Here is a 20,380-nt window from a genome sequence, read left to right as displayed (position 1 = left end):
CTACTTTATTTGGTTCAAGAAAGGTTCGAACTAGATTGCAGCGAATATGTACAGTACACCGGGTTTGTTATGCCATTTAGGGTTCTTGCTAAATTGGAAATTCTATAGCGTAAGCATTGAACAACCAATTTAGCTAGGACCCTAAATGGCGCAACAATCGCGGAGCGTGATGGTACTTACATTACATTGTAATGATCATTGAGCTTAACGAGGTTAAACATGTAATGTATGGAGTGCCCGACAACGTTAGAACGATGATGATAATGGAGATTTTCGCTTAAAAGTGTACCATTTACCTTTTTTCGAAAATCCATCAACTTTTGGGTTATTTCTACTCAGAATCACGAGCACTGTAGATATAAGTAGAAAAAAAATGTGTCCCAACAAAAAATGTCAGGTTTGTAACGCATTTTCACATACATTTTGTATGGACCGTTACAAAATTTGTATGAAAAACAGGGGCACTTTTTGTTTTTCTCATTTAATAGTATACTCGTGATTCTGAGTCTAAATAACACAAAAGTTGATGGTTTTTCGAAAAAAGTAAATGGTGCCATTTTTTCTGAAAACCCCGTAATGACAATAAAATGTACAGTTTTACCTTAATCATAATCTGCTTCAATTCGTCCTGTAGTATATTGGCCGTGAGGTTGTCGACTTCGTACTGGCCGTCTTGGTTAGGCTCCACGGTCGGTTTGCTCTCGGGCGCTTAGGACAAATATTAAACTTATTAAGATAGCAAATAAGATAAGATGGCTTACAACAGAGGCGATATTCAGATACGAATATCTCAAAGTTGAAGGTGCCATTGGCAGGCAGCAAGCTTTGAAAAGTCGTAGTGCTTTTTTAGATCATCATACGGTTGCCAAAAAAACAACCTTGAGGTTGTTCTCTAGTAACTTCATCGATTCGAAACCTGATTAAACAACTTTCGCTCGATAGAAAAAAACCACGAACACAGGTCTAAAATGCACCATAAAAGATGCGCAAACAATGTTATTTTTGATCGAAATCATCGATTACTTTTTTTTGGAAAAACTAAGTAAAAATGATATCATCGATTCCGAGCACGCACGACTGACCGCCCAGTGCTCAGCTAGCTGCGTTCGGAGGACCTGAAGTAGGTCCCTGAACTCATGGCGCTTTAAGGAAATAAGCTAAAAGAAAGTTCAAGCTATACTCTGTATCTTTAGGTATTTAAATAAAAGTAAACAAACGATTTGTACATTTTCGGGTAGTTATAACATTTATTGGTTAACCAACCAAATACAAAAGTGCCTGGATCTGTCACTGAACGACCTGACGTTAACCTACATTATTTGATCATATAATGTTTTCATCTACCCTCAACTGGCTTAAGGAGCCATTTGAGGGTAGATTTTGTTTACTGTTATTTAAATACCTAAAGATACAGACTATAGTATACGTTTTGGTAATAAAGTACCAAATGTAGTACTGATTATGCAAAAAAAGCTAGTATACAATACATTCGAACATCTCAAAGGGGTCATCCATTAATTACGTCACACTAATTTCTAGGTTTTTTGACCCCTCCCCCCCTCCTTGTCACACTTGGTCACATTTGGCAAACCCCTCCCCCCTAGTGTGACGTCACATTTTTTCTACGATATCGCCAAATCGAATTAAGTAAGTACCTAAGTATTATTAATATTTTATCAAAATATTTTTGATGATATAGATATTAGTAATTTTATAACCCAAAACTGCTTAGGAAAGAAAATTAATCGAATAAAAACGATTATCGTTTTAAAAACTTGTTATTTAAATGTACAGCGAATAAAATAATTTAAATAAATTTTCGGTTACTGATGAAGTTAAAGTGACGTCACAAAGTTTGTGTCTCCCCCCTCCCCCATGTCACAATATGTCACATTTTCTTGACCCCCTCCCTCCCCCTAAACGTGTGATGTAATTAATGGATGACCCCAAAGTTACCTTTCTTCGTCACTTTCTCAGCGACTTTTTTCGAAGCTGCTACATCTTTCTCAGTCCCCTTTTTATCCAGGTCCTTGTCCACAGGTTTGGCAGTCGCATCATTATTTGGCTTCTGTTGGTCTGTTTTCCTCCTCGGCCTTACCCTTTTGGGTTTTGGAGGTTCGTCCCATTCTGAAACTATAAATAAATAAATATAAATATTATAGGACATTTTTCACAAATCGACTTAGCCCCAAAGTAAGTTCAAGAAGACTTGTGTTTTGGGCAACTCAGACAACGATATATGTAATATATAAATACTTCAATACATAGAAAACAAACATGACTCAGGAACAAATATCTGTGCTCATTACACAAATAAATGCCGTTAGCGGGATTCGAACCCAGGACCATCGGCTTCTCAGGCAGGGTCACCCACTAGGCCATACTATGATTAGTTTAAAAATAATAGACCGAGCGTAAGCGAAGGCCTCCGTTTCAGTTTGGGCAAAATAGCTTCGTATGTCCAGATGTTTTCTGCAGATCGCATTTTTCAAGCGATTCTCGTGAAATTTTGTGAGCAGGTTCGGTACGGTCGAAAGTATTAATTTATGACCCATTTCGTACCTTGTCACAGTGACAATCAATATGAAAGTCGCTAGATACCTCATACTATTGTCACTGTGACCAGGTACAAAATGGGCCATACATTAAAACTTTCGACTGTACTTAGATAAAAAAATTCTGTTATCTCGTTTTTTGGAAAAAAATTACAATGGAAGAAATTACTTAAGGCCATTGTGAGTTCGCTGTAATAATGACTCAACGAAGTGTTTTTTATTTTTACATTTTTTAAACTTATGAAGCTTACTGCGAGGTCTACAGCTCAGAGCTTCTAGTTAAGTTAACGAGCTCTGGTGGCCGAGCGGTGTAGCGGCTTCGAAAACGGAGTTTGTTCAAAACCCAAGCTCTTACCAAAGCGTTTCTCGAAATGTATATATGAATATCATTTGGTATTTATAAGCTGTTCGGAGAAGTAAAACATCTTGAGCTAACCTGAACATCTGAGACAAAGGTGTGTGTGTGTGTGAAGTGGGGACTATAACTCCTCAGTTGTGCCCAACAGTAGGGCATTTATAAGCTGCTACAGATGTATGTAGTGCATACTTGTTTTCCATCGTATTTTCTCGGAAACGTTCGTATTTGTCATGCTACTTCAGTCAACCTCAGTACTTTTTGTGCGGTCACTGACTGAAATAACACGAACGTGTCTTGACACGTTCGTACGTTTTCATGAAAATACGATGGATAATAATTATGTATGCAATACATCTGTAATGTGAGACAGCTATATATTTACATTCTCCCCCAATTCTATGACCTTATGCAACAATTTAGGCAACTCACCATTTTTGGACTCATTGTAAAGCGCCGGTTTCTTCTCGATGACTTTTACTGGGGGAACGGGCCTCGAATCTAGAACATCAAAAATAAGTCATTAAATTGGTTGCATTTGTAAATATTTTGAAGTTAAACATTTTAAGCTCTAAATATATACACAATTAAAATCCTTCGGTTTTGACCTAGTCACGTTGCATACTATAAAATTTAGTAAATATTCTAATGGACCTACGGACCTAGGTCTCAATCTGACCGATCTATGGTGGGGCATTGTATCCTCGCCTTTTAGAGTGAACTATTTTTTTTTTACTTTAGTCGTTCCATACTTCCATACTAATGTTATAAATGCGAAAGTGTGTCTATCTGTGACCTCTTCACGCTAAAACCGCCGTACCGATTTAGATAAAATTTGGCATGGAGATAGTTTGAGGCCCGAGGAAGGACATAGAATAGTTTTTAGGGTTCCGTCCCCAAAGGGTAAAAACCCTACCCTATTACTAAAAGACTTCACTGTCCGTCTGTCTGTCACCAGGATGTATCTCATGAACCGTGATAGCTACAGTTGAAATTTTCACAGATGATGTATTTCTGTTGCCGCTATAAGAACAAATACTAAAAAAGTACGGAACCCGGTGGGCGAGTGCGACTCGCACTTGTCCGGTTTTTATTCATAATCATCATCATCATCATCCCACGCAGACAAAGTCGAAGTCAGAAGCTAGTAAGCTATAAATAGAAGAATGTGAAAACTTAATTACCAGCCGCTTTATGAACGTTCTTTGCTGCCTGCCTCCTTGCATCATACTCTTCATAGTACTGCTCTGCTCTTGATTTCTTCGCCGGAGTCGGTAGGTAATCTGCAGAAAGGGAAATGAGTTATATTAAAGATTCATTAAATGCCTGTGCACATCGGGTGCGTGAAAGTGCTCGTCGTAATATTCAGATCCTCATGAGGGACGGTACACCGCTTGCGTGACGTGTGCGTGCGCGGCTCCAACTTTTTAGCGCACTCGCACGCACATACCCCCTCCATAAAACTTTACGGGCCTGATTTAGTTAAATTATGTTTTATCCCTTTCTTACAAAAAAAAAGAAATCATAAGATTCATAAGTCAAAATGACAGATAAGGACAAACGATTATTAGCTAATGAAGGTTTGTAGCGCGTTTATGAATAAGGGGGATAGACGTCTATGCACATGCATCCGGTAAGCTCTGGCCTTGATTGTATAATATGGAAATCAGTTTGACAGATGCAGATCAAACAAGTACTAGAGAATAGTGTAGCTCTTTGGACGAAAGAAAACATCGCCACTGAGTTTTGTAATCAAGCAATATTGCAAGGCATCTTTTTCTATTATTATCCATGAATTTTAACGTGTAAGCGTATTTGTTTGGACTTCCTGCGGACTATCCATCCATCGTGCGGACTTCTGGCCGAAGGGTGTCATGCCATTTCGGCGGTTCCATAGGAATATCCAGAAGGCCTAATATGGCCGGCTCTTTATCATTTCTCACCATGCCTGTCACGTTCTAACGAGTATGTAAGTGCAAAACTGACGCATGGCATGACAGATGATAAAACCACGACCATGATATCGCTGCAGAATTATAAACCGGGGCAAGTCAAGACAGCAGAAAACTATTGTGTCGCTATAATGATCTATAGTGTTTGACATTATTATTGTTGTAGTATACCTATGTTAGTGTGTAAGGTACCTGCCTTGGTTGCTTGAAAATAAATACTATTTGATAAAATAACTCGTCACATCAAAAATAACTAACTTTAACTAAGCCTAAGCTAACGTTCCACGACACGACCAAGAATAAAAATTAATATAAAAGTTTACAATAAAATAAAAATAAAAACCTTTCGCGACGGCGTCTCTCACGAACTTGGTCTTCGAAACCGGTGCGTAGGTCCTGCCTGTAACAAAATAACTGTTTTGTTAATAAAATAAACAACAAACTATAGGTCCCATGTGACCAAATTGAAGGACTTGAACAAGGATTAAAATTACAAAAGTTTATAGGGACAATGCGAATTTGTCTGATAAGACCTAGTCGTCTAAATCAGAACTTGAGGTAGTACAATAATCCAATAAGCAGGGGACTCCTTTGCTGCATATCCTAAAGTGTGCCGACCCACAGTTCACGTACACTCGCTTAAGCGTTAGAAGACTGTCCTGTTCGTAGCTTTCTAATAGAGCCCGACCGCTAATCCTATTGTCTATTGTTAAGTAAAACAGCTCGTGCCACAACCACCTGCATAAAAAGTACAGTACTTCGGTTACTGAGTGCCGGCGAGTCGAACGCTACAGAACCAGTCTAAAATGTGTCATCGAGATGCGAAACAAAGGCGCGTTATCGGAGAGCGCACCTATACACTGGTTTTTTGAGCGTTGGACTAGCCCGCGCTCAGATGCCAAATAGAATAATTAAGACCCTTTTTTGCAGGTAAGTAGCGCGTGCGGTTTTACTTAACAATAGACAATAGGATTAGCCGTCGGGCTCTATTAGAAAGCTACGAACTATACCTGAGACGAGTCGGAATTAATAACTAAGTATTGACACTTTCAAGCCGGGCTATTAAAACATGACTCTTGTGCTGCACTTTAATAGACATCAGTAGATAACGTAATATTGTTATACTCCTTTCCTTTGAAATGGTTACTCATCCAATATTTTTTCTGTAAAATAACTAGCTGAAATTTAAGAATTGTGGTGCCGTTATTGTTGTAAAATTGTATAGCTTACCGTAGGTACTGGAAAAGGTAGGTATTTTGTACATTTCTTGAGTGTACTTCCGAGTTTGCTTAAGTAAATAGGTAGAGATGATTAATCGATTATAGAAATGCGTCGGGAGGTCCCATATACCTGTCTACGTATATACCCATCCTAAAAACTTTTTGTCAAATAAAATGTTCTTTGTTTTGCTCTGCCAATAACTACTTATCAAGACGATTGTAACGAGCCCAAACGACAAAATTACAGAATTTATAATAGGGCCTTCACCTTCCCCATCAGACTAGCTCTATGTATTACAAGGAATATCTTACATTACAAGCAAATCTGCTAATCAGGTTTGGTTATCAGTAAACCACAGAAACTTACTGGCGCTGCATCCACAAAATCAGCTTGTCCATTCGATGACAATCAGCTTTTAAAGAAAACAATAGCTGAACTAGCTCGTGTTTTCTTACGGATATGAATTGCTTCCTAAAACCAAAAACTGTCCAACAATAGGAAATAATCAGCCTAAGAGGTAATTTTTGACTCAAAGTCCGGCAGTAAATAGGTCATCTCGTCACCCTAAAAACCTGACATTTATTGGGCGGCCATTTCTCCAACGTGGACGTTATCGTTGTCGTACCGTTACCATTACTACAATAAAGTATAAATCCTTTATTCTAAAACGTTTCGTGGGCCACTAGACCCTTAGATAGTGAGAATAGTCGATATTTAACTAAGCACTAGGAAAAGTGCATTTTTTCTCCCGTCAATCTGGGCTTTGCTTATTTAACTCGGCACCATATGCTGTAGCTACATTCCTCTACCCAACTCTAAACTTTCAGCTAGCTTGTTGTGGTTAGCTGAAGTTTCTAAAAAAACCCTGACACTCACCAAGTCCCTCCGTAATCTGCCATGTCAGGGGAAATTCTAACATATTGGCAACCCGAGGTGTAAGAACATAGCATTTCGATGGTGACGATACCACTCTGAAAAGAGTGCACGACTACAGATAGCCTAAGTGGTTATCACATTAAGTGCACACTGGCACCGCGTCAAAAAACTGCATTAGTGTAATTACAGCATAAAGGGAAAATCACAATTTGATAAATGCAGTTCTACCCGGAGAAATTCTGAATCTGTACTATACTGAGGAGTTTTTGCAACCTGTTGTTTTGTGTAGAGCCTAGAGAGTCGTATGTCCAAGAAACTCGCCTGTAACTCGCTACGTAAGTTTGAAGGTTCATTAATAAAGTGTAGCGATACTAGAATTAAGACGACAGCGGTGACGATTTTATAAACACAGCCCTTCTGACCGCCAAACACGCGCACATCTACAGCCCAATATCATTCGTGTATTCCGGCAAGGATCATGACGACGCGCGGCACACGATAGGCGTGGCATTCAAAGGGTGTGTTGATGGTGCCACAAATGTAAAAACTTCTTTCAACAATAAATAAATACTTAAGAACCTACGACAATATAAAACTTGCCTCATCAGTCTCATCACACAATACCATATGCCAGGTAAGTTAACCCTTTAATCCGTAGCGGCAACATACTTGCCATCATACTAGTACTTAAAACAAAAACGCATCTCTACTATAAGAATTATGGTTCGAAATAGAATGACTAGAAAGTAATGCCAAACAAATGGTCAATGGGTTAAAAACAAGACTACAATCTCATCATCTACTATAAGAATTACGGTTCGAAATAGAATGACTAGAAAGTAATGCCAAACAAATGGTCAATGGGTTAAAAACAAGACTACAATCTCATCATCTACTATAAGAATTACGGTTCGAAATAGAATGACTAGAAAGGAATGTCAAATGGTCAAAGGGTTAATAACAAGACTACAAAACATACATAGGTGGTTATGCCTTACGTTCTTGCACCTCAGCCGAAACCCTATCCGAAAAGAAATATGAAAACCCATCTGAAATATTAAATTACGACAGATTAATTAAATCATAGCGAACCAAGCAAAACTCCAGAACGTAACAGATTTAAATTGCTGCCAAACGATGGTGTTAACAGTAGCGGAGCCGGAAATATTAATACATTCTTTATTTTAACGATATATGGCATAAATAGGTACCTAAGTTTTATCGCGGGTTTAAGACATCCTTATAATCTCTATGTTGCTATATGCCACTGAATGGAAGTATCAGATTAGCTAAAGAAAAACAGCATTTTCTGCGAATGTAGCTCTGTGACAGCTCAATCTCCTCGTTGGAGCTTACTTAATTACTTGTATTCCATGACAATAAAGTAAGCGCTGGCAACACACAACTCCCGTTTCGGCTTCCCTTATTTGAATCAATCGTAAACACAAATAGAAGTGTAAAGCTTACATATAAACTTACTATGTATTGGTGCTATACTGGATGAAGCTCTCATGCCTTCTGTCGGATGGTTCAGTGTTTATCAAAAATATTGTGGCATACTTATTCTGTTACTGCACACTTTTTTCCGTGTTGCACCTGCAGATAGTTCAGTCATTAATTCCTGAAAATTCTTACCTGTATCTTCTCAATGTTGGGATATTTCCGATGAAAATCTTGCGGGCATCCTGTTGAATGCAAATCTTCCAATAGGTGTTCCACAGACTTGACAGATTTCCGATATGTTGGCCGGACCAAGTTCTCATCGCAGGACCATATCCAAGCAACTGTTGATGTCTGCTTCACCTTAAAACTCTTAACAAAATCACATAGATTCGAAAGTAAATAGCAAAGCAAAGTCATAGCTCCAATACATAAAAAAAAACACAAGCATTTGGAACAGGGTAACTTACCGAATACATAACTTTATTTTTCCTTCTTTTTATAAACAGTCTGTGTAAAGATACTAAAACGCAATTGGTTTTGCAGCTACAATACACTACAGCGATCCGTCTCCAAGCTAACTTAACCCATCAGGTCTGGGTTTTTCGTGTACACCCGGAATAATATAATATTGTATTGATGTAAAAAATAGCCCACTTTAAAACTAGTGGTAGCATGTCTTTGTAAGCAATTTTATTACCATACAGCTTATGTTAACATAATTTAACGTGTAGAACTAAGTTTTACTGCAGCTGTTAGAATTATTTGCAGATAAGTTTTAACATTTCTCTTTCTATAACTTTCAACGAACGAACTGTAACATTTTATTATTGCCTTATTCATTTGTATCAAATTTCTTCATCCGCTAGTTCGAAACCACGATGCCATAAAAAATAACAAAAACCTCAAGTAATGCAACTTTATTCCTAAAATATAAATGCGACTGCTCGCATACTTACATGTGTACAGAAAATCAAATACAACGGAAAAAAGCAGATATATTTCGCCAATTTTTAAAACCTTTATTTTTATTAAAACAAATAACAGTTAGGTAAAATAGATAAACCATATTTATTCGTTAGAAAACACCCATTTTTGCATTCAATTTGAATCGTTTTTCTTGTACGAAGTACCTACTATTGAAATAGTATTCGTAATTAACTTAAAATTTCTTTCTGAAACCTTTTATCTTACATATAATTGTTATTCTGTGTAATATAATCAGTAAGTATAATCACAATTATGGATTTAACTTTTCAAATTAAAGGTTTATAATTGGCCAAATATAAGTTCAAAGCTTATAATATTCATAATCACGAAATAATCAATAAGTCACGAACACCTGAAATCTTCGAAGAATCAATTATCAATACAAACCACCTCAGGTCTATTGTCCAGGCAAACCACCTCATCATCATCACTCCCTCCAGACGCCAGATCCATATCAGTGTCATCATAAGTATCTTGTAACTCCGACTTCAACTTTTTAATCAACTCCAGCAAAACTTTCTCAGATTTATGATACTTCACTTCAGCGACTACAGTGCGATTTCTCTCATCAACAAAGTCCAGTTTGTAATTCATCTTCATAATTGTCTCAACTGATACAACGTCAATATCAACCTCCAATCTCACAAACACTGCTTTGTTGCGAAACTCTTTATGGAGTTTCTGAACTTTCCATTTGCTGAAATCTATCCCTTTAACTCCTCTGTTGCTATGCTTGAGTCTCTCAAGTACAATAGGTGCGTTCACTCTGTTGTCTTCATCTGGTATGGTTATATACATGGGTATATATCGAGTGTTAACTTCATCAGCCCCTACAACCACTATTTTCATGCTCAAATTACAATCACCCAATTTCATCAACCATCGTTGTGATTCGTGGTTTTCCGGAAGAATGCCGAAGTATCGAGGGCTTTGAAAGCCGTGTTTCACGAAATCGGTCTTACTTTTACCCCCTTCTTGGTGATATTTGAATATTTGGGAGATAATTAACTCTCTGATCTTTCGAGCCTGGTTGATGCCCAGATTTTTGTTGCCGGGTAGAGTGATCTTGACCAATTTGGGATCATTGGCGATCATCGGCATCGGGTTGTTAATCGCAGCATTCTTTAATTCGATTGGGTTTGTTATAGACTGGTCTTTCAATCCTAAATCGAACGCATCTTTATCTATAGCGACCGCTTTTAAGAAGACGCTGACTTTCTGCAGTTCGTAACTGAGACTCATGCTGTATCTTTCGAGAGCGCGCGCGGCCGCTGGCGGCATGTCGACATAAACTCTAGTACCTTTGGCAGTAACGATTTTCTTGACCAGTTTCCATTTACTTACCCTAGCGCCGTCGAGATTTTTGTTCTGCAGCTTGAGCTTATCAAGCGGCTCGATTTTACACCTGGAATGACCCGGAAGCCATATAGCAGCCCTCTCATACCAAAGCTCCTCGCTAGTGTAAACTAGGATGTTGAATTTGAAGCTGCTTTTGCTGAAATCGTGTTTGAAAAGCCACTCTTTGGACACTTCGTCGCGCATTTGTAGCTCGTAGCGTAGCGTGCTGTGGAGGCCTCTGAAAGTAAAATCTGGAGCCCACTGGCCGGCTTCGGATTCCTTAACGATCTGCTGAATTAAGTAGGTCTTTAGTAAAACCGCTTCGCGATCTGTGAACGGTTCGAAGTCGTCTTTGCAAAGATAGAGTATGTTGTTATCTGCTTGCTTCTGAGGTTCCTGAAAGGGTTGCTGATACACCGGAGGAACCATCATAGGGGCCATGGGTGCCATCATAGGCATCATTGATGGTGGCGGAAATGGAATACCCACGTTAGGCTTGACTGGTGCTTGTGTCATATCCCATTCTGGAACTGTTTATAAATTTACATAGTTACCGATTTGACCATTCAAATGTAGAATTACGAGTACATAACAAGGAAAAACGAATGTACTTACCATGCGGCTTTGTTTTAGTATCGCCTGAAAATAACGAAATTAACTTATGACTTATGGATACCGCATTTAATCAAATATCTAACCTAAAACATGGCTACCTTTTCCTTTTCATTAAATTTAAATTGTATATTTTAGCTAAAAATATGAATTTACAAATTAACAAAATTGTAAACACATTCCCAACAGACGTCCAAAATCTAGATTTGAGAGTGAACGCCTCCGTGACTGTTTTTTCTTTGCTATTCCTGGTATCATTTTATTTGTCAAACTCATGTCAATTTAGTTCGCGAGTTTCTGGAGGCGACCTTAGTCGGTACAGGTAGAAATTACGATATAACATAAATTTAACTAACAAAATATCTCTGTCCCCGCTAGAGTTGTTTTTCCACCTTCGAAATTTATATAAGAGGAAACGACAGACTTACGAAGTTCGTCTCTTGTCGCTTGTACTTACTGATGTGGCGACGAAGGCAGAGGATACTGAAAGATACAAGCGGCACCTTTCATAGTGAGAGTGTTCACTCCCAAATCTAAACCTCGAACGTAAAACGGTACACGTAACAAAATACGTAAAATGAATGAGTGATGAATGATAAGAGCAAAATATGGAATTACCTTGAGTTGAAGATGGGTCAGTGAAGCGCTTAGCGCTCTTTGGAGGGGCTTCAGAATAGTCTGAAAAAGAATGTTATATTGTTGAATAACGTCTTATCTATACGGATATTATTAACATTGCGCAATGGAAATAATTGAACAGTAAGTATGGTGGTTAGAGTTGTTAAATAATCTTACCTGGATTGGAACGTTTCGGTCTGAATTGACTCGGGAAACTTGACATGACATCTCTGAGAATCTTGTCCTCGCCGGTCCCGCTATATTTGGCGTTAAACTTGACTATCAGCTCTATGAACGAAACATCGCTGTCTCCGAACATTTCGGTAAAGATTCTGCTCACGGCAAGCTTCAATTCCTGGCAGATGCGTTTGTTCTGTTCCGCTTCTGCGTCAATGTTGTGTTTGTCGAGGATTTTCTGTGTTATTTCCTCGATTGCCTTATCTTTTTTGGCTTTGATGGCTTTAGATTTGATGTGTTCTTCCGTGTTCCAGTCTTCTTTTCTGCGCTCTTCAAAACGGAAGCGGTCGTCATCGCGAGGCTTCGGCCTATCTTCATACTTCGGACGGTCTTCGTATGCCTTCGGATCTGGTTCTTTGCGATCGTAATCCCTCCTGCGGTCGTCTCGGCGGAACTCCTCAGCCCTCCTTTGGAAATCTCGCGCTCTTTTGTGTACATCTTCGAAGTCCTTATCCAGTTCTTCGGACATCTTCCGGAGGACTTCTCTGTGCAACTCCATTCTTGCTGCTTCAGGTTTTTTCACGGGAACCTCTCTTCTGTAATCCTCTCTTTCAGCTGTTTTCGGGGCATCCCATTTTCTTTCCTCTTCGTGCCTTCGGAAATCATCACGACGATCGTTAAAATCGTCTCTAGGACTGAATTTCGGTCTGTCGAACTCTCGAGAGAATTTTGGGTCTTTCCTGATGTCGTCGCGGCCAAATTTAGGATCTTCGAATTCATCGCGAGGTGGGTCTCTGAATACGGGCGGTTTGGCGAATTCCTCCCGCGGTGAAAATTTGGGTCTTTTGTCGTCGAACGGCAGAAACTTAGATCTTTTATCGTCGAAATCATCTCGCGGACTAAACTTAGGTTTATTTGCCTCGAAGTCATCTCGAAGATCGAACTTGGCTTTCTTTTCCAAATCATCGAGGGGAGCGAATCTGCTTTTTTTCTCGAAGTCGTTTCTTGGGCTAAATTTGGGTACCTTCTTCTCGAAATCATCTCTGGGACTAAACTTAGGGCCGTCCCGTCCGAACCTGTCGTCACGTAAGTCCAGTTCTTCTCTGCGTTCTGGACGGGGTCCCAAGTCGGTACGCACACGAATAATATCTTGCGGAGGGAATCTTCGTTCCTCGTCTGGTCTTCTGACATCGAGAGCCTTCTTATCATATTCCCATACGGGCCTTCTTGGTTCTTCAAAATCAGGTCTCTTTTCTTCTTGAGGAGCCTGCCCTGGCCAAAGGGGTGGTGGTGGGGCTTCTCGAATCTCAGGGCTTCGCCGCTTCTCTAAAGCCCAGGAACGCCGCGGCGAGCGTGGCGAAGGCGAATGCCTCTTGAATCTTTCTTGAGACTTGTCTCTGCGAACGGGCGATCGACTCTTCCTCGGCGAATGCGATATTTTGTCCTTTCCTTGTCTATCGAATGGCATACGCGGTGGGATTCGTTCGTCGTCTCGCTTTAACATATCTGGTCGAATAGGTTTGTCCCTGTTCTGCTGCCAAGGAGATGGCGGCTCGACGGGCCGCCCGGGTTTGGGATAATCCTTTTCGACGTTCGGACGGTATCCACCTGAGTACATAGCTTGATTTGGCGCCTGTAAATTGAAAGTTCATTTGCAAAATGGACACATTATAAAGATTAGAATTCCCTGCTGTACATGTTTTCAAAAGCACATAGATTATTAAAAAAAGGTTCTTATAACGACAAATCAAAATAAGTCTACGTAAAATTAGATTTATAAATAAACCAGCCGCGTGGAGATTGGCCGTTTGGAGTCCTATTTTTTTATTAGGTTCCTACTGTTATTCACCTGCTCATTTCCCAAGTATTCTGAAATTCAGATTGGATTGTTCAAAATTCCGTTTGGGATATTTCGGCCCCTTTTTGTTTCTTTCTATATTTTTTTACTGAAGGTCGAGATGTTTATAAATACGAACGAACAAAAAGTTTCCTGGGCAACTTCTAACTTTCTCCTGTGTCAGTAAAGGATATTCTTTTTGAGTTCTTTTTTATTCATAGCAAGTTAACAGAAAAACCTTGAGCTGGTGGTTGATTATAACAAACCACCGTTGAAGGACCGATAACATCAGATCATGAAGCAAGTGGCAATTTGAAGATGTCGATCCACTCTTTTGTCTCTTTATTGTAAAATATGTCTATTTTTAAGTAATTTTATACATCAAACATATTTCTTCTCAACTGTAGTAGTAAAAAATGGTCCAGATCAGGTCTTGTATGCATATCATACAAACTCAGTTTTTCATAAGAAGAAATTCAATGAGACTTTCTTCCCAATCCGATACATCTTGATTTCTTTAACTAATCCAAGGGGCAAAAAAGCTCTAAAAAACGCTTCATTCTAATTTATGGCGATAGTCAAATGTAAACACTATTGATGCAATTATAATAATATAAAATATTGTATGTAGCATATTTTTTCTTTTAATTAGCAATCGTCCTTGGATTTTTGGAAGCACATCTGCGTCTTATTTATCATCTTTGAAAGTCGTCCATTGAAGTTTTTAAGGTAACAGTTGCTGCCTCCGTGAGTCGACGTTTACAATTATGAATGAAGTGACAAATCCATAGCTATTTCAACTGTGCTAAGTTGTTGGTCAATTAAAATTGATGTCAGGGCTGCCATACACGGACTGCTTTGAGCAGTCAGTGCCAACAGCTTCAAGTGGTCGACGTTGGGTGATCTGCAGTTTCAATACAAAATCGTCATTCGCAATACACGAACCGCTCAAGCAGTTGAACTGCTTCGGGCGGTTGACTGCGCAGTGAAATATCATCATGCGGTCAAGCTGCAAAAGCAGTACGTGTATGTTGATCACTGGGTTACTGCTCGAGCAGTCCGTGTATGGTGGCTCTCAGTCCGTCCGAAACCGTCTGCTGTCGACGTAGTTCGTCAGAAATTCGCTTGTATGGAAAGATTAACAGTTGTTACGACCATATTTCACGATGATGGTTGTTGATTAGGCGTATGCAACCCGCTTCTAGTTCATGATTTTTCAAAACCTTCTGACTGTTTTCTACACAACAGGCATATAAGCCATGATTTAGTATGAGGGTGGTGTAATACTCGGTGGTGTGGTACTCGGCAACTCTTACTAATACGCCGTTTACACTTTGTCATTATGAGCAAAACAGTGATCAGGACAGAGAATTAGGGCATTGTGTAAAAGCTTTTCATTATGTTAAAGATTGTGTACCTTTCTTTTTACTTCAAGAGGTGTTAGGTAGGTAATTAAATTATATAGAACGCAACTGCTGAACACATGAGGGCTTAAATAATCAATTCCAGCGTCTTGACCGAGCCTTTCATTCATCTATTCAAATGTTGTTCTCAAGCAAAAATTGCAGTAGGTGACAATCGTGTGATGTAGGTACTATCACGTAAGCTTTATCAAAATAATTGTACCGCATAAGTACATAGGTACTGTACATTTGCTGTTTACCGGCGTAGACTGTGAATTGATGATTATAGCACGCGATATACACGATTATAGTCTAATCTGAGTGAACCTTCCCTCGGCTCACTGTAGTCACTGTAGTGCTGTCACAGCTTTCAATACTTCGGAACTCCTAGGCATTCCCTAGAAATTTCCACAATTCATAGAGCAAAACTTGTTTCGCGTGCTCTTTTTATTATTATTACAGGATATATATCTAGTTATAATTAATACAACATTTTTCCTTCACGCTTTGTTGCTGCTGATAGTCACGCACGATTTTCCCGTCGTGGAGTCATCTTCCGCCAGACGAGATTAGAGTTTTATTTGTTTTGTCTTCAGCGGTGCACGTAGCCGGACATATCGAATACCGCATTATACCAAAGATACATTGATTGAGTAAGATGTGTATAATATAAGACAAAATTCGTGCTTCGAATTTGATAGGTAAACGAGATGACGCTGTACAACACCTTACATTTTGCAGTAACTCTTGATTGTCAGAAGTTGACGTTTGATAATTCAGTGACCGCAAAACATATGGCGCAGTACAGCGCCATCTGTTTTGGATGTCAAACTAAGGGGCACGTTTTCTTAGACTTTACCTCTCTTGGTTTGGTCAACAAATCTCAAAAGCGTCGTTAAGCTTTAATATTGTCATATTCATTTCAATGATAATAATATCAAAATCCAAACTTAAATTTTGGAAAGCTTTGCTTGTACTCTGGTAGCGCTTCGTAGAAATAAAACACACACACAGATGCCACTCCGGAACATCTAAAATTGTCTTAAGATATAAACTTGCTAAGCAGTTTGGCGCATAAGATAATGATCCTCTTATCTGCTATTATAGACGATTCAATAGCGTTTTGCGTTTTGATCGATCAGTTTTAAGCATAGTCTAAACTCTGTAAGCGTTTCAATTGTGTAAAGGCCAGTACCGGTTATTACTCGCCGATCAGTTTGCAACATGTTCATATCAATTTATGAATAATCACCATATCGCTAAAAAGGCGACCATTGGCCTAATCACTAATCAACTGAGCTCCTGACGCTTACCTACTTGAATCTGGCGAATCTTTACATTTTTTATTCATCTAGCTTTTTCCTTTATTTAAATTTGTTACATTAGCAGACGGCTTCGCTTTGTGTAAGAGTACTTCGGTCCATATCTTTCAGCAAAAATAAGAAGACGTCAATATTTTATCCGTAGTAAAGATGTATGATGTCGTTTTTATTTTTACTACTGCTTTCTAATACTGCCGCAAACAGTGAGCTTATTGGGTTATTATTCATAAATAATTTGGAATTGGGTAGCCATTTCTTAATAGTCAAATCTTATTGTCATCTTTTTAATTCCCAATTTCATTGGTGACTTTTTAAACAATGTATTGATGTGGTCGCTCCTGTTTCCAAGCATAATTATAATATCTAAAAAAACTGGTTGCAAAACCACCCTCAAATAATAATTCCATAGACATGTATGTTTACAATATAATGTTGATGTCCGTATTTAAATAGCAATTCACCTGATGATTGTTGTAAGGATGATTGCGCATATTGTGGAATCCTTTCTCTTGTAATAAAACTTTCAAGTCGGCAACGCACATGTGACACCCCTGCAGGTAGTGCAGTTGCAAGCGTCCATAGGCTATGGTATCCGTTTTCCATCGAAGTGTTATTAACAAAGTAAAACTGTTTTCAGCACATCTAAAAGACACTAGTTAACTCGTAGTCATCTCATTAAAAATAAATCTCAAATCCATAGCTTTTGAACATTAAAACACGACCTTAAAACGTTACACATAAGACTCAAATTACACTTCACTATACAAGGTGTCCAGTCTGGTTTTTGCATATAAATAATCACTTACTTGAGGTGTCGGTTCGTAGGCGGGTCGGATGGTTTTGTTATCCCTGAAGTCGTCACGTTTGTCCATGGTGTGACGAGTAGGGGAGTACCTACAGACACGCACAATTTTGTTATTAAGTATCTTAAAACTTATCTTTATCTTTATATAAGGGAAAAAAAATGTACAGATGTAGTGCATAATTGTTTTCCATCGTATTTTCTCGGAAACGTTCGTATTTGTCATGCTACTTCAGTCAACCACAGTACTTATTGTATATTTGCCTATGTATTAATATACTTATATTAAAATTTTCACTGTAAGTACTTTTTGTATCGAGACTGACTGAAATAGCAAGACACGTTGGTACTTCGTACGTTTCCGTGAAAAACTGATGGAAAATAATTATGCACTACATCGTCTACATCTGATACCTTTTTTTTTAAGTCACGACTTTTGGGTTAATTCGACACAAAATCACAAGGTCTATTGATTGAAACATAGAAAAAAGTGTCCGCAGTTTTTCATACAAATATTAGATGTACAGTTTTGTGACGGTTCATACAAAATGTATGTGAAAATGTGACACAAAACTGACATTTTTGGAAAAAAAAAATTCCCTTTTTTAATCGATAGTCCTCTTGATTCTGAATAGAAATAATGCAAAAGTGGATGGTTTGTCAAAAAAAGTCAATTGTACAATTTTAATAGATTTACATCATGTTTCTCTAAGAATTTTTTCTTGTCTCTCTCTGTTCCTCGGTAATAATGTACAGTCGCCATCAGATATATCGGAGCGGCCGAAGCGCATAGGTACAGACCTGCAATAATATGTTACACAACGGAGGCCGCAAAAACATCTGACATGATCTTATTTGTAAAGCCATAAGAGCGTGTCATATATTTTTGCGGCCTTCGAAGAGTAACATATTATTGCTGGTGACTGTACATAATTGACGTACCTTGCGCTCCCCGGTTCGGGTCTCCGTTCCGGCGATCGCTTGGCGGGCGAGATGCGACGAGCGTTCCACTGCGGTCTGCTCGGCTCCACTGTTAATGTATAGCCATAATTGACGTACCTTGCGCTCCCCGGTTCGGGTCTTCGTTCCGGCGATCGCTTGGCGGGCGAGATGCGACGAGCGTTCCACTGCGGTCTGCTCGGCTCCACTGTTAATAAACATGTTAATTAGGGTTCCGTGTCCAACGGGTCAAAACGGGACCCTATTACTAAGACTGGAGTCTCTCTGTCACCAGGCCGTATCTAATGAACCGTGATAGACAGGACAGACAGGACAGTTGAAATTTTCACAGATGATGTATTTCTGCTGCCGTATAACAAATATTAAAAAATAAAATTGTACGGAACCCTCGGTGGGAGAGTCCGACTCGCACTTGTCCGGTTTTTAATAAAGCCTGTGACAGACGGACCAAAGTTATTTAATTTCTTGTAAATTCCCAAACTATTACTTTACTTTTTTTGTAAAGTCACAGTGCGTGAATTTTATATTTACAAATGTATGAAAACCCAATGAAAATGTATGAATGTATGTGAAATGGAATGTATGAATGTACCCGCCAAAATGATGACGAAGCCCCGCTTTGCGGAGCTTTTAGCTCAGACGAACAAAATGTAATTGACAAACATACCTCCGTAAAGTGCTGTTCAGTGTATGCTTAGAAATCTTATATTATGATCAATCAAACTACAAGTACATATCACCACACCTTATAAAACAAAGTCCCCCGCTGCGTCTGTTTGTGTTTGTACGTTCGCGATAAACTCAAAAACTACTGGACGGATTTTCATGCGGTTTTCACCGATCAATAGAGTGATTCTTGAGGAAGGTTTAGGTGTATTTGTTAACCCGTGCGAAGTCTGGGCGGATCGCTAGTATGTCATAAAACTCGTATAGTTATGCCACGAAAAGTCTGCAGCGATATTGATAGGTCTCGCAGTGCCAGTGTTATTTATACGTCATAATTTCATAGAAGTTTGACGTTTAAAATAATACTTGCACTGCGTGGGCTATCAAATCCGCTGCAGACTTTTCTTGGTCTGACTCTATATGTATGTTATGACAGCGGGGCAACGATTGAACTAGACCAAATGTAATATCAAGCATTACTTACTTCCTGGCCCCATACGGCCCGGTGACCTTCTATCATCTCGCGGCGGCTCCCGTCGTCCTGGGGACATTCGTCTGCCAGGCGACACTCGCCCTGGGGACATGCGGCGGCCAGGAGACACGCGTCGTCCAGGAGACATGCGGCGGCCGGGAGACATACGTCTACCAGGGGACATACGTCGACCAGGGGACATACGTCGACCAGGGGACAGACGTCGACCAGGGGACAGACGTCGGCCGGGCGAATGCCTGATAAACAAAAGTTATAGTAGCAAAGGTGTAGTGTGTTCACTCTGTTAGTTCAGGAAACACAAATTACTATTAAAGTACTTTGTCTTCGTCGACACTTCCTATTCCTATACACCGTGTTTTTATTTCGTTAATTTCAAGGGTGCATTTCTGAACTTAAATCGAGTAACTTTCTCAAAGACACCGGTGTTCTTTCGGAGAGATTTTTTTTATAAGGCCTCTACGAGCGTGTGCACTTGCCTTAGGGCTTGTTTACATATTGATTAGTGTGTAGTACGAGTTCATACATTTGCTACTAAACTTAAGTACTATCACGGACGATCAATGTTCAATATGACATTGATATGTTACAGTTGTCAATTGTTTGGTTGAGTTAAATGTAATGCCCGTGTTACAACAACGCTTAATTACTTTTGCAAATGCAAATGCAACATTTAATTACTTTTTATAAAATAAAAAAAATAGGCCCTATTATGTATAAACTGTTTTATTAACGTCAGTGGCTAGTAAAAACCCTCATAGTGGTT

General features: G+C 39.1%; 1 protein-coding gene across 5 annotated transcripts in view; it reads right to left on the bottom strand.

Annotated features, from left to right (window-relative positions):
• Positions 1 to 20,380, bottom strand: part of LOC134801789 (uncharacterized) — a 29,623-nt gene that overhangs the window by 3,289 nt on the left and 5,954 nt on the right. For 3 of the 5 annotated variants that reach the window (XM_063774381.1, XM_063774384.1, XM_063774387.1), the window contains 7 exons: positions 19,609 to 19,853; positions 18,558 to 18,645; positions 17,503 to 17,590; positions 12,135 to 13,767; positions 11,958 to 12,017; positions 11,343 to 11,366; positions 9,305 to 11,257 (listed from right to left, as the gene is read on the bottom strand). In XM_063774381.1, the coding sequence (XP_063630451.1) occupies positions 9,759 to 11,257; positions 11,343 to 11,366; positions 11,958 to 12,017; positions 12,135 to 13,767; positions 17,503 to 17,590; positions 18,558 to 18,645; positions 19,609 to 19,853 (3,637 nt within the window). In that variant the 3' untranslated portion in view covers positions 9,305 to 9,758. Of the gene's footprint in view, positions 1 to 601; positions 709 to 1,956; positions 2,134 to 3,342; positions 3,412 to 4,094; positions 4,194 to 5,205; positions 5,263 to 9,304; positions 11,258 to 11,342; positions 11,367 to 11,957; positions 12,018 to 12,134; positions 13,768 to 17,502; positions 17,591 to 18,557; positions 18,646 to 19,608; positions 19,854 to 20,380 lie in introns of those variants that run through there. The other 2 variants (XM_063774386.1, XM_063774385.1) reach the window with 2 other exon arrangements.

This window comes from Cydia splendana, chromosome 23 (genome assembly GCF_910591565.1).
Source record: "Cydia splendana chromosome 23, ilCydSple1.2, whole genome shotgun sequence".
NCBI lineage: Eukaryota > Metazoa > Arthropoda > Insecta > Lepidoptera > Tortricidae > Cydia > Cydia splendana.
The sequence above is the reverse complement of the archived record's forward strand: the minus strand, read 5'-3'. Positions and strand labels throughout refer to the sequence as shown.